Here is a 13,628-nt window from a genome sequence, read left to right on the forward strand (position 1 = left end):
AGGAAGGAAGGAAAGAAGGAAGGAAGGAAGGAAGGAAGGAAGGAAGGAAGGAAGGAAGGAAGGAAGGAAGGAAGGAAGGAAGGAAGGAAGGAAGGAAGGAAGGAAGGAAGGAAGGAAGAAAAATTGAACCATAAACCTCTAAATAGTTGTTGTTGGTGAAACACAGTGGTCAACCTTCATAAGATAGCAGTGTCACTGAAAAAAATCAGTGAGACAGAGTCTAGGAGGAGGAGTACTCAATATTGTCATGAACTACAGAAAAACCAAAGAGGATGAGAACATAGAAAAGGCCAATGACTTTAATAGTTAAGAGATCAATAGTTAAGAGAGCTGGTGACAAAGTGGATAAAGCACCAGCCCTGGATTCAGGAGGACCTAAGTTCAAATTCAGCCTCAGACACAACACTTACTAGCTGTGTAACCCTGGGCAAGACACTTAACCCTCACTGCCCTGCCCAAAAAAAAGACAGAGAGAGAGAGAGATCATTGGTGACCTTTAAGAGAAATTTCAATAGTGGTAGTGTTGGAAGCCAGATTAAAAGAGACAGAAAAATGAGGTGGTGGTATATGAGGGATTGTAGACTACACTTTCTAAAAGTATGGTTGTGAAGGAGAAGAGAAATCTACAAGGCAACAATATGAGGGGATGACAGAGAGAAGTGAAAGCTTAAGGTTTTTAAGCATGTTTGTAGATAAGCTGAGAAAGTGTCATAGACTTCAAAAAATTAAGCAAGAGGGACAGCTAGGTGGCGCAGTGGATTAAGCACTTGCCCTGAATTTAGGAGGACCCGAATTCAAATTTGAACTCAGACACTTGACACTTACTAGCTGTGTGACCCTGGGCAAGTCACTTAACCCTCATTGCCCTGCAAAAAAAGACAAAAATTTTAAAAGAAATTAAGGGAAAGGAAATAACTCACTCATAGGGCAAGCTCCCAAGGGAGGAGAGGATTAAAAATGGACTCTGCCACAGACTGTGAACAGGGTTGATTAGTTCACCAAAAGCAGACCAGATTGTGGATTTAGCCCTGGGTCCAGGCTAACAATGAGGGGCCTCCCAGAGGGCTTGAGATCTCAAACTTAGTGCTAGGCTCAGAAAAAGGCTAGGCTAACAACACAGGGCTGCCCAAAGTAAAACCTGGCAAGACTTGTATAGAAAGATTCATAATGAAGTGAGCAAAGGTTATATAATAACACTGTAAAGACAACTTTGAAAGACGTAACAAATATAAAATTTGCTTATAATATCATAAGCAAATTAGGGGAGTGTGGAAAAATTACCTATCAGAAATATGGATAGAAGACTTCCTGACCAAACAAGAGATAGAGAAGTTGCAAAATGGATAATTTTGATTATATAAAATTGAAAAGGTTTTGCACAAACAATATCAGTGCAGTAAATTAGAAGAAAAGCAGGAAATTGGGGGGAAATTTTACATAAAGTTTCTCTGATAAAGGTTTCATTTCTCAAATATATAGGGAACTAAGCCAAGAAATCAAAGCTATCAATGGTCATATAAATAATAATTGGAGAAATGAAAATTAAAACAACTCTGAAGTACTACCTCCCACCCATAAAATTGGTTAACGTGACAAAAAAGAAAAATAACAAATACTGGAGGGAATGTCGGAAAAGTGGGACACAATTGCAATCTTGGTACAGCTGTGAATTAATCCAACCTTTCTAGAGAACAAATTGGAACTATTCCTAAAGGGCTAAAACTGTGTATACCTCTAACCTAGCAATACCACTAGTAGGTCTATACCCCAAAGCGATGAAAGAAAGAGGAAACACACATATGTACACAAATATTTACAGCAGCTCTTTTTGTGGTGGTAAAGAACTGAAACTTGAGAAAAAGTCCATCAATTGAGGAATGGCTGATGTGATGGAATATGATTGTGCTGTAAGAAATGATGAAGGGCATAGTTTCAGAAAAACCTAGAAAAACTTATATGAACTGATGTAAAAGAGAAGAACAAAAGACAAAAGATTAATTTTCTCTCCTCCTTAGGAAAGCTGAAAACTAGGGGTATAAAACGCTGCATAGAAATGTCAGTTACATTCATTATGCTGTTTTGCTTTGTTACAAGGGAGAGTGTTACAGGGATGGCCAATATATACATAAAGGGGTGTAGTGTGAGAAACAAAAGGCATCGATAATTTTGAGGGGGAAGGGGGGACAGAGAGAGGGGAGGAGGAGGGAAAGGGAGAGGGAGAAGGAGAGAACAGTGACATAGAAACTGGTAAATAATCACAAGGATCTAGATTAGGTGATATAAATGGAAGGAGTGTCTCACAAATGAGGAAAGGTTTCTGAGTGACAACAAAGGAAGGATATGAAAGTGACAGTGGGAAGTGAGCCCTATGCCAATTCCTTTTCCTGACCTAGTCAGGGAATATGAGAGAAGAAACAGCCAGAACTGAAGGAGACAAGAAGAGAGGAGTTGTATGGAGCAAGCCAAGTTTCCATGAGCACCAGAAGATGAAAAGAGGGGAAAGGAAAAAGTGAAAAATGAGAGGGAGTTTGTGAATGACAATGGGGGTTCCAAACAGTACAGAGGACAGGGACTGGGGGAATGTGAGCCTGGGCTGGATAGAGATAAGAGAATTAGAAGAGGCAGTGAGGGAAAGAGTTTTTCCCAGATGTGGAATGGAAAAAATTCAAGAACCATTCAGCAAGGGGCAGCTGGGTGACGCAGTGGATAGAACACTTGCCCTGGAGTAAGGAGGACCTGAGTTCAAATCCACCCTCAGACACTTGACACTTACTAGCTGTGTGACCCTGGGCAAGTAACTTAACCCTAATTGCCTCACACACACACACCAAAAAAAAAATTCAGTAAGACATGTATTGCCTTCTATTTTGCATTTTGCATACCCGATAGAATCTAGCTTAAATTCAGCAGTCCACATCCCAATCAGAACCTTGGAGAGAGTTAATTCTACAAGTTCTTAACTGTCAAAACACACACAGAGAAATCAACCTAAATAGAATTCAACAAATATTTATGAAATATCAACTGTCCATCTGGCAAAAGTGTCAGTTCAGTCCAGATGGAACACGTTAAAATGTTGTTTCTGAATGATTAATGGCTAACAAAACAATTTCATCCTCTTATGGTCTCAGCACATGCATAGTTAAGCAAAAGGTCCCCTTATTCAAAGAAGGACTGACCGGTAAAACTGTTCCAGAGCACAGAAGAATCCTAAGAGAAGTATGTAATGTAGCAGATATTGTGCTAAGCTGGAACCAGGATAGACTTGGATTCAAATCCTCTCTGAAACACTTACTAGCCATGTGACCATATGCAAGTCACTAAACTTCTCTGAATCTCAGTTTCTTCATCTGTAAAATGGAGATAGTAAGAGTACCAGAGTGGTATATTGGCCTTGGATTCAAATTCTAAACATAATGGTTAACTCTGTGCAGGCCTTTTAACCTCTCTGTTTTCCCAGCATCACCCTAAGCCTAAGCTATAGAATTGTTTCTGGTCCACTTTAGGCGAGTTTCCTTATCCAGAGATTGCCTAAGGGATAAGGACTGGACCTATGATTTCCCCAGTAGAGGGACCTCATAGTGAGGAAACTCAATATGCAGGTTGGCACTTTCTCTGCAATTTTTAGTTTTAGAGACTTGCCTAGAGGCCTGAGAAGTTAAGTGACTTACTGGAGATGATAAAGCCAGAGGCAGGACTTCTCCTGGCTCCAAGGCCAGCTCTCCACAAAGATGAAATCACAGATCTAGACCCCACCCCCAGCCCCAAATAGTACCTTTCTTACATGGTTGCTGAAGCTGTGGATCAAATGAGGATGTACAAAACACTGTAAACCCTAAACACTATACAAAAGTTAGCTATTTTATTCCTTAGGAAGAAGAGATGTGCTTTCAGTGGGGCAAATGTAACCCTGAAGAAATATGGTTGAGGAATTCCTTTAATAAACAACAATGCCAGCAAACCACAAAAGATTCTACTTGATTCACTATGCTATGAGCTAGGGAGAATAACAGATTTCTAATATAAGGTCCCTGCCCTCATAGAATGCAGTCTAATAAGACACAAAATTACATATGACACAGGATATAACAAGTTAGTGAGGTGCACAATAAAATGCTATATGAGGTACAAGGGCAAAGAATAATGTATGCAGGGGAAATCAGGAAAGGCTTCAGGGAGGAAGTGGCATTTGAGTCGAGAACCCCAACTCTCTACAATGAGCAACTTCATTTCTCATTATTTCTCAAGATTTCTCTCTCGCCTCCTACCCTTCTCTCTCTCTGTCTCTGTCTGTTTGTGTGTGTGTGTGTGTGTGTGTGTGTGTGTGTCCCTGTCTCTCTTCCCACCCCATTTTATTACTGAGGATGAAGTAACCCTCCAAATGGATGGGCAACCTAAAAATAAAAGGTAACAGTCAAAATATATTAAGGAAAATGGATAGGAGTATTTCAAAATTAACCAACTGAGAAATCACAAATACCAAAAATATACTATTTCAATTAAAAAGTTTTTGCATGAATAAAATCAATGCAACTAAGAATGAAAAAATATTGAATGGAAAAACATTTTTGTATCTAATATTTCTGATAAAGGCCTAATATACAAGATATATATGAAATTAACACAAAAATATAGAATAACAAGAACATGCCTAATAAATAAGTGGTAAAAAAGGATATGGGCAGTTTTCAAAACAAGAATACACACTGGTTTACTATCTTATGAAAAGACTGTTCCAAATCACTAATAATTAAACTGTGAGGTTTTATTTCACAGGCAGGTAAAAAAAGTGAAAATAATCAATACTGTTGGGGCAATGGGGCCAGACATTTTCATACATTTGGTAAGAGCTATGAATTGGGGCCACCATTCCAGGAGAAACAACTTGAGAAAAAAAACTATTCAAACATCGGCACCTTTGACCCAATAATTCTACTGCTAGGCACACTACCCCAAGGTGGGAAAGGACAGGAAAGGTTCCATTATATCAAAATATATGTAACAGAACCTTTGGTTGTAGCAAAGAACTAGAAATAAAGAGATGCTCACCGATTAGGAAATGACTAAATAAATTATGAAATAATTTGCTAGTTTGCTGTGGGTGTAAGAAGACTCACCAGAGGGCAGCTAGGTGGTGCAGTGGATGAAGTACCGACTCTGGATTCAGGAGGACCTGAGTTCAAATCCAACCTCAGGCACTTGACACTTACTAGCTGTGTGACCCTGGGCAAGTCACTTAACCCTCACTGCCCCGAAAAAAAAAAGAAGGGAGGACAAAAAAAGAAAAGACTCACCAGAATGTCAGAGCACAGACTGTCTGGTAGGTTTAAATTCAGATCCTTCCAAAGGGAGTTCAAAACATTGGACAGCACCAAGTCTGCAGGACTTTAGAGCCCTGTAAGACCCACCAATCTTTGATTCTTACCTCTCTCTCTCTCTCTCTCTCTCTCTCTCTCTCTGCTAAATCTTGTCAATTACACTCCACAACAGCCGTCTTCTTTCTAATCCTACTTGGTATCAACATAATAGGCCCCACCTGAACAGATGATGCTAGACCTTCCTATCTAAACTTCCCCTTCTTACAATTCCAGCAATCCCTCATATTGCTGCCCAGATTCATTTTCCTTATACACAAATCTGGTCATGACACAACACTGCTCAAAGCAGTTCAAATGATCCTCACTACCTACTAAAGTTCCTTCACCATGAAGGGCCCTCCATGATCTGAAGCTATCCCACCTTTCAGACCTTTTCTCATATCATTTCCCTCCATGTACTTACTCTACAATCCATCCTAAATGAACTAGTCATCACCTATAGTGTGCTCCTGATTTTCCCATCTCCTGATTCCATGACTTTACTAACACTATTCTCTATGCCAAGAATTTCCTTCCTTCCTCCCAAATTTTGCCTAATGTGAGAAAATAATTATTGATAATGGATTTCTTGGGGGGGGGGACACAGGGACCCAGTCTTAGCTTTCTCTTCATCCCCACTTGAAGGAACTTTAGCTGGTCTCTTTCAGAGCCAGCCCAAAGGTGCATTAGAGATAAGACTCTTTTTAATTACAAAAGTATTTTATTATTTTCCAGTTACATGTAGAGATAGTTTTCAGCATTTGTTTTAATAAGATTTCTAGTTTCAAATTTTTCTCCCTCCCTCCCCTCCTCTACCCTCCCCAAGACAGCAAGTAATCTGATATAGGTTATATATGTACAATCACATTAAGCACATTTTTGCATTAGTCTTGCTGTGAAAGAAGAATCAGAGCAAAAAGGAAAAACCTCAAAAAAGAAAAAAACCAGCACCAAAAACAAAAGAAATAGTATGGTTCAATCTGCATCCATATTCTACAGTTCTTTTTTTTCTGGATTTGGAGAGCATTTTCCATGATGAGTCCTTTGGAACTATCTTGGACCATTGTATTGCTGAGAAGAATCAAGTCTATCACAGTTGATCAACACATAATGTTGATGATACTGTGTACAATGTTCTCCTGATTCTGCTCAAGAGATAAAACTCTTAGTGACTAGCTAAAACCTCACCCATTTGAGTGGGGTTTTGCCCTTAGGGGGTCTGTCTTTCATTAGACCCTCTCCTCATCACGGTAAAGCTTATTTTAATATGGGCCATCCTCAGGTCATATCAACCAATGGAATTGAATGATGCTTGTCAATTAGCTTTGATCAGTGTATAAGAGCCACCTCTATCAGAAAAGGAAAAGAGACTGAGATCACGAGGTGAGTGCCATTCTGGGTCGCACACTAGGCGGAGAAAGGCTGTCCGGTAGCTGATCTCTCTGCTCTTCACGTAATGTAGGGTTTCTGAACTTTTCTTGGAGCCATGTGCTCTCTCTTAGAGACAATATGGTACTGGGGGGTTTTCAGCTTGTGTTAAATGCGGTCAATGTTCTCCTAACATTTAATATAATTTAATAAATGCTTGCTACCTAAATGAGTGCAATAGCCATTAATTTATAAGTAGCAATATTTTAGTAAACCCCTGCCTAGTTCCCCAATAATTTAGACAGAAACAAGCTAACCCTGCAATATTTTAAATGACACACTAATTAATTCCCTTCAAAAGCTCAATTCAATTTTATTATATTTATTTTTGCGGGGCAATGGGGGTTAGTGACTTGCCAGGGTCACAAGCTAGTAAGTATCAAGTGTCTGAGGCCAGATTTGAACTCAGGTACTCCTGAATCCAGGGCCAGTGCTTTATCCACTGTGCCACCTAGCTGCCCCCCAAAAGGCCAATTCAAAGGCTATTAAATTCTAGCAAATCTTCTCAGTTCTCTGAAACCTGCAAGGGCCCTTCCTGCTTTAGATCTTCCATAGCAGCCCTTTTATTGAAGTTACCTGTATAACTCCTACTCCACTGTAAGCTCCACGAGGGAAGGGGCAATGTCTTACCTAAGACTTGTACCTTTCTACCCTAAAGGATTATTCAACAGTTCATACTTCCCTACAGCACAGAGATAGTGATGTCACACAACTTCCCCAGTTTTGAGAATTCATTCATTAAATGGCAAGTAGATGGAATATATTTTTTAAACCTACTAAAACAATATACAATGCTCTGCCCACAGGAAGTGCTTAAGAAATGTTGGATTTAAATTTTTTTTTTGGTGGGGCAATGGGGGTTAAGTGACTTGCCCAGAGTCACACAGATAGTAAGTGTCAAGTGTCTGAGGCCAGATTTGAACTCAGGTCCTCCTGAATCCAGGGCTGGTGCTTTATCCGTTGCACCACCTAGCTTCCCCTGTTGGATTTAATTTAATTATAAAACAGAAATAAAAACCACTAGCCTTCTAAAAGCAGCCTTCTAAAAATTTCCCCCTCTTTCCCCTAGTCCCTGAATGTAGAAAAAAGGCAACAAAAAACCTTTTAACTTCCCTCCCCTCCAAAAAAAAACCTACATAGTAACAGAAACCACAGTAGACCAATGTAGCTGCTTTTGGGATTAGAGTCCCAATCCTCTCCCTAAAGTGTTATCTGAGCCTCTTAATGCAAGGCTGCAAGCAGGGGAGTTGCCAACAAGCTTTCCCATGCACTCTGCCACCTCACTATAGGTATTAGTCAATCTAAAAGTTCACTACCAGTAAGTTGAAGCAGCATTTATGGAGGAAAAGATTGGATAAAGTGTGTGGCAATACTTATTTCTCTCTTTTCCTCTAGTATTACTGAACAACAAAAACAAAAAACAAAAAGTGCAAGATTCAACGTTTTGGTAGGCAACTAAGCAACTTTATAAAAGGGAAGGATATGACATTATTATCAAATCTGCAAGAGACATAAATCTGAGAGGGATAACTACCAAACCTGTCAACACAACTAGGATGCAAAAAGATCTTTACAGGCTAGGACATTTAGCCAAATCTAATGAAGTCATATACTTAGGTTTAAAAAAATCAATTTCACGAGTACAAGATGAGGAAGGCATGGTCTAGCAGTTTCTTTGAAAACAGATTTGATGGTTTTAATTTTAAGTCAGTAGTGAAATATGGCCATCAAAAAGACTAATGTGATATGGGGCTACATTAAGAGAGGCATAATTTCCAGAATTAAGAGGAGATTTTCCTACTATAGTCAGACCACACTTGCAGAGTACTATGTTAGGTCTGGGCACCATGTTTTAGGAAGACCATTTCAAAGTAGGAATGTGGCCAAAAGAAGGCAACCAGAAGGATGAAGGGCCTCAGGTTCATGCCAAATGAGAAGGAAATGGGCATTTCTAGCCTAGAAAAGAGAAGACTCAGGAGGGAAATGTTAGCTGTCTCCAAGGACTATTAGGCAGAAAAAGGGAACAGACTTGTTCTACTTGGCCCCAGAGGACAGAACAAGAAGGGATGGGTGGAAACTATGAAGAAACAATTTAAGCTTGCTATCAGGAAAAACCTCCATTAGAGAGCACCATTCATGGAAAGGGCTTCCTCATAAGTTCTCCCTGTGTTCTCCCTGCCTGGAAGTCTACTAACAAAATATGGACGAGAACTTTTGGGGAATGCAACGGAAGGGAATCTTTTTCAGGGAAAGGGGCCCCTTCCAGCTTGGTCATAAAGTATAAGTGGGGAGCAATGTAGGGATATGGAAGTTGGGGAAAGGAAGAAGGTGGAGTGCTATCTCCCTCGGTTGATTCTTTCTTTTTTTTTGCGGGGCAATGGGGGTTAAGTGACTTGCCCAAGGTCACACAGCTAGTAAGTGTCAAGTGTCCGAGGCCGAATTTGAACTCAGGAACTCCTGAATCCAGGGCCGGTGCTTTATCCACTGCGCCACCTAGCCGCCCCCCTTCGGTTGATTCTTTAATCAATATATTGTTACTTGTTCAAAACACAGGGTGTGAATAAGCTCTGGATATTATTAGCTATTGTGACCAGGGTCAGGGAACTAACTACACCGGGCAGAGTATTGATGTACCACCTTCTAGCTTTTAAACTGGAGGGCTGTGGATGGAGCACTGGCCCTGGAGTCAGGAGTACCTGAGTTCAGATCCAGCCTCAGACACTTGACACTTACTAGCTGTGTGACTCTGGGCACTTAACCCCAATTGCCTCACTAAAACAAACAAACAAACAAACAAACAAACAAAAAACTGGAGGGCTACCCACATCCTGTAATATATTGAATTTAATTCAGTGCTGTGACCAAAGCAGTGCTCAATAAATACTTTCTGCTTAACTGGCTACCATTAGGATTTCTGATAACTTCTACCTTGACATACATAACAACAGAAGTATCACAGTCCTTCTCCACTCTTAAACTCAGGTTCTCCTGAATCCGGGGCAAGTGCTTTATCCACTGTACCACCTAGATGCTCAACAAAAATTATTTTTAAAAAACTTTAAAAAGAAAATGAAAGTGGCTAATGTGGAAATACATTTCACATGACCTCACATGTATACTGAGTACCATGTTGCTTTTCTTCTCAATGGGTGAGGTAGGGATGAAAGGAGGGAAAAAATCTGGAATTCAAATTTTTTAACTGAAAATAAAATAAAATAAATTGAAATACAAATTTTAAAAGTACTAGTCTGAAATATATTTTCCGTGTACAAAGCTATTAAATAATTTTGCTTAACTGGTTTTTGAGAAATGTATATTATATAGAGATATGTTTGAGAGTTTATGGGAAAGTTCCTGTATCCAGTAAATAAATAAATTCCAGTACCCATATTCAAATTAAAATTTAAAATAAATTTTAAAATAAAAAAAATTGTCTCATCAAGTAGCAAGTGGTATGCACATTTTTGAAGCCCATGAAATCAACCAGTGGAATAGGCTATATCACAAAAATTATACTTTTATTTACAAAAGAAAAAACGAGCTTCAAAATGCTCTCAAACACCTAGAAAAGCTTTACTGAAATTCTTAACAAAACACTTTAAATGGCAAAGGATTGGGTGCTGGGGGAAAGTAATTATGTGGAAAACTAGAGACCATACCTTTGAGAGGACTTAGCTATGAATAGGAACATTTATTATTCAAACACTGAAATGTTTACTTTGTTTGGTCTCTCCACCCAGATATACCTTATGTCACACAATGGATATATGAATATAAGAAAACTCAACACTATGTAACAGAAGAAAGGCTAGTGAAGGTATAGTTGTTGTTGTCATTTTTCAGTCATGTCTGACTTTCCATGAACCCCATTTGAAGATTCTTTGGCAAAGATATTGGAGTGGTTTGCCATTTCCTTCTCCAGCTCATTTTACAGATGTGGAAACTGAGGCAAACAGGGTTAAGTGACTTGCCCAGGATCACACAGCTAGCAAGTGTCTGAGGCCAGATTTGAACTCAGGGAAATGAATCTTTCTCACTCCAGGCCAAGTACTCACTGTGCTACCTAGCTGCCCATGAAAATATAGTACAATTATCTTTATCACAGAAAAACTGCTTCAAGCATACAAGCAAATGAATACATTCAATCTGTTGAAGAATAATAATTTATTGAGCTTTTATATGAAAAGCATACCCACCACTTTCCATCTTTCTTTGACCAAGATACCAACACTCAGGATATCTGGCTGCTCTCCTCCCCCACTCATCGCAATCTCCTGATGTGGTAGATCTACTACACAGGCATCCAGCTCCCAAGGGTGACTTCCATTTAACCTGAAGCAAGAGAAACAACAGCAGCATATCAGGGTTGACTAATTAACACAAGTAGTACTTCAGCAGTAAGAACCATTACCTTAATTAGGTTGCTTTGCTGGGGGGAAAAATACCCAGCACTAACTCGATTCCAAAAATAGTATTTAATGGATTAAAAAACAGCACTTTTGTTTTCACATCCAAATGCCCAAGATGCCTTTTGCTAGACTTTCCAAAAGATATTCTATTACAAAAAAGGTACTATTCACAATAAGAGGGTCCCAGTACCACTGCAGCACATATAATTCTACATCATCAAGTCCACTTTATGTCTAGGTACTTTGCAAAGTCATAAAATGGAAAGAAAAAAAAAATAAAGATATCGAATAAGTATAAAGCAAATGGCACTTTGCAATTTATAAGGCGACTTTACATCAATTATTGCATTTGGTCCTCTCCATAACCCTTTGAGAGAATCAGAGTAGACATCCTCAAGTTCCAGATGAGGACAGAGAGGCTCAAGAATGCTAAGTGGCTTCCCCTAGATCACATAGCCAATAAGGAATAATCAAGACTCAAACACTGTTTTTTGGACTCATTCCTTCATCCTATGAATAGTTACTGGGCACCTACATGTGTAAGAAAATGTTACTGGGCACCTACATAAGCAAATGACACTTTGGAAGATATAAAGAAAATTCAGAAAGGGATCTTGTTCTCATGGAGTTTACAGTCTACTAGAAGAGAGCATAGAAAAATAAGTATAAAATATAAAATAAATAATAAAAGGCATGAAAACACAATGTTAAGAATACAAAATGAGGTTAATTCAAAAGGTGGCAAGATTCATCTTAAAAAGTTTCATTGAGGAGATGGCATTTGTTAGATGGTGGAGTACAGGTGGCAACCTAGCTGAACTTTCCCAACATTCACATCTAAACAACTTTAAAATAACTCCTAAAATCAAATTTTGGAGTAGCAGAGCCAAGAAAAGGTCTGAGTATGACATTTTTCCAACCTAACATAGCTTAGGAGGTTGGCAAGAGCAGGTTTATGACACCAAAGTAGGAGCCAGCTTAGAGTAGTTGCAACTTCAGCAACGGCTTTGGGAGCTCTCAGTCCACAGAGAGTAAGGAGGGATTGGACAACTAGTCAAAAACAGATTACAAAGGCCCTTTGCCGGCACTAGATGCACTGATGATGATTGTCAACTCTATTGCTCATACATAGTTCTGTGTTGCAGTAACAGGCAGGATCACAATGGACAGGGGTTCTCTCATAGTTTCAGGACCAAAAAGAGTGCTAGCACTCCTAGGGTAGGGGAATGGAGGCCCTTCCTGGGTAGAGACCGCAGCTCAGACCAAGAGAGTAGTGACCACACCTTTTGCCAGATCACACAACCTGAGAAGCACTGAAAATTTGCAGATATCCAGAACTAACTCTGAAAACAGCAGCACAAAAAAAACTGAAGTTTGATCTTCTCACCCCCAGATGAGCAAAGCCCAACTTTAATATAAAGTTCAAAGTCAAAAGATAGGCTGGAAAATGAGCAAACAACAACAACAAAAAAGAACTTGACCATAAAAAACTACTTTGGTGGCAGGGAAGACCAAGATATAAACTCAGAAGAAGACAACAATGTGAAAACAGCTACAAGCAAAGCCTCAAAGAAAAATGTGAAATGGACCCCAGCCTAACAAGTATTCTAGATGAGTTAAAGAAAGACATAAGCATGGTAGAGGTAAAACTGGGAAAACAAGTGATAGTGATACAAGAAAATTATGAAAAGAGAATTAATAGTTTGGGAAAAGAAGCACAAAAAATACTTTAAAAAATTACATCTTAAAAAAAACCCACAGGGGGCAGCTAGGTGATACAGTGGATAAAGCACCGGCTCTGGATTCAGGAGGACCTGAGTTCAAATCCAGCCTCAGACACTTGACACGTACTAGCTGTGTGACCCTGGGCAAGTCACTTAACCTTCGCTGGCCAACCAGAAGAAGAAGAAGAAGAAGAAGAAGAAGAAGAATTATTGAACTACCTGAAAGCCATGATCCAAAAAAAAAAAAGAGTCTTAGTATAATATTTCAAGAAATTATTAAGGAAAATTGCCCCATATCTTAGATCTAAAGGATAAAATAGAAACTGAAAGAATCTACCAATCACCTCTTGAAAGATATCCACAAATGAAAATTCCCAGAAATATTATAGCTAAATTCCAGAGCTCCAAGTTCAAGGAGAAAATACTGAAAACAGTCAGACAGGAACAATTCAAATATTGTAGAGCCACAGTCAGAATCTCACAAATTTAGTGGTTTCTATGCTGAAGGAGCAGAGGGCAAAGAATACAATATTCTGGAACACAAATAAACTGAGATTATAACCAAGAATAACATATCCAGCAAAACTTACTATAATCCTTCAATAGGAAAAATGAATATTTAATGAAATGGAATGCTTTAAAATATTCCTTATTTAAAAAAAAAACCTCAGAGACACTAATCTACTATTGGTAGAGTTGTAAATTGATCC

The 13,628-nt window shown here is 39.0% G+C and overlaps 1 protein-coding gene across 1 annotated transcript in view; it reads right to left on the bottom strand.

Annotated features, from left to right (window-relative positions):
- TTBK2 (tau tubulin kinase 2) overlaps positions 1 to 13,628 on the bottom strand; it is a 218,316-nt gene that overhangs the window by 161,842 nt on the left and 42,846 nt on the right. Inside the window, exon 2 of the mRNA XM_043983478.1 lies at positions 10,982 to 11,117. Coding sequence (XP_043839413.1) covers positions 10,982 to 11,050 — 69 coding nt within the window. The 5' untranslated portion in view covers positions 11,051 to 11,117. The remainder of the gene's footprint in view (positions 1 to 10,981; positions 11,118 to 13,628) is intronic.

The sequence above is a fragment of the Dromiciops gliroides genome, chromosome 2 (assembly GCF_019393635.1).
Source record: "Dromiciops gliroides isolate mDroGli1 chromosome 2, mDroGli1.pri, whole genome shotgun sequence".
In the NCBI taxonomy this organism is placed as follows: Eukaryota; Metazoa; Chordata; class Mammalia; order Microbiotheria; family Microbiotheriidae; genus Dromiciops; species Dromiciops gliroides.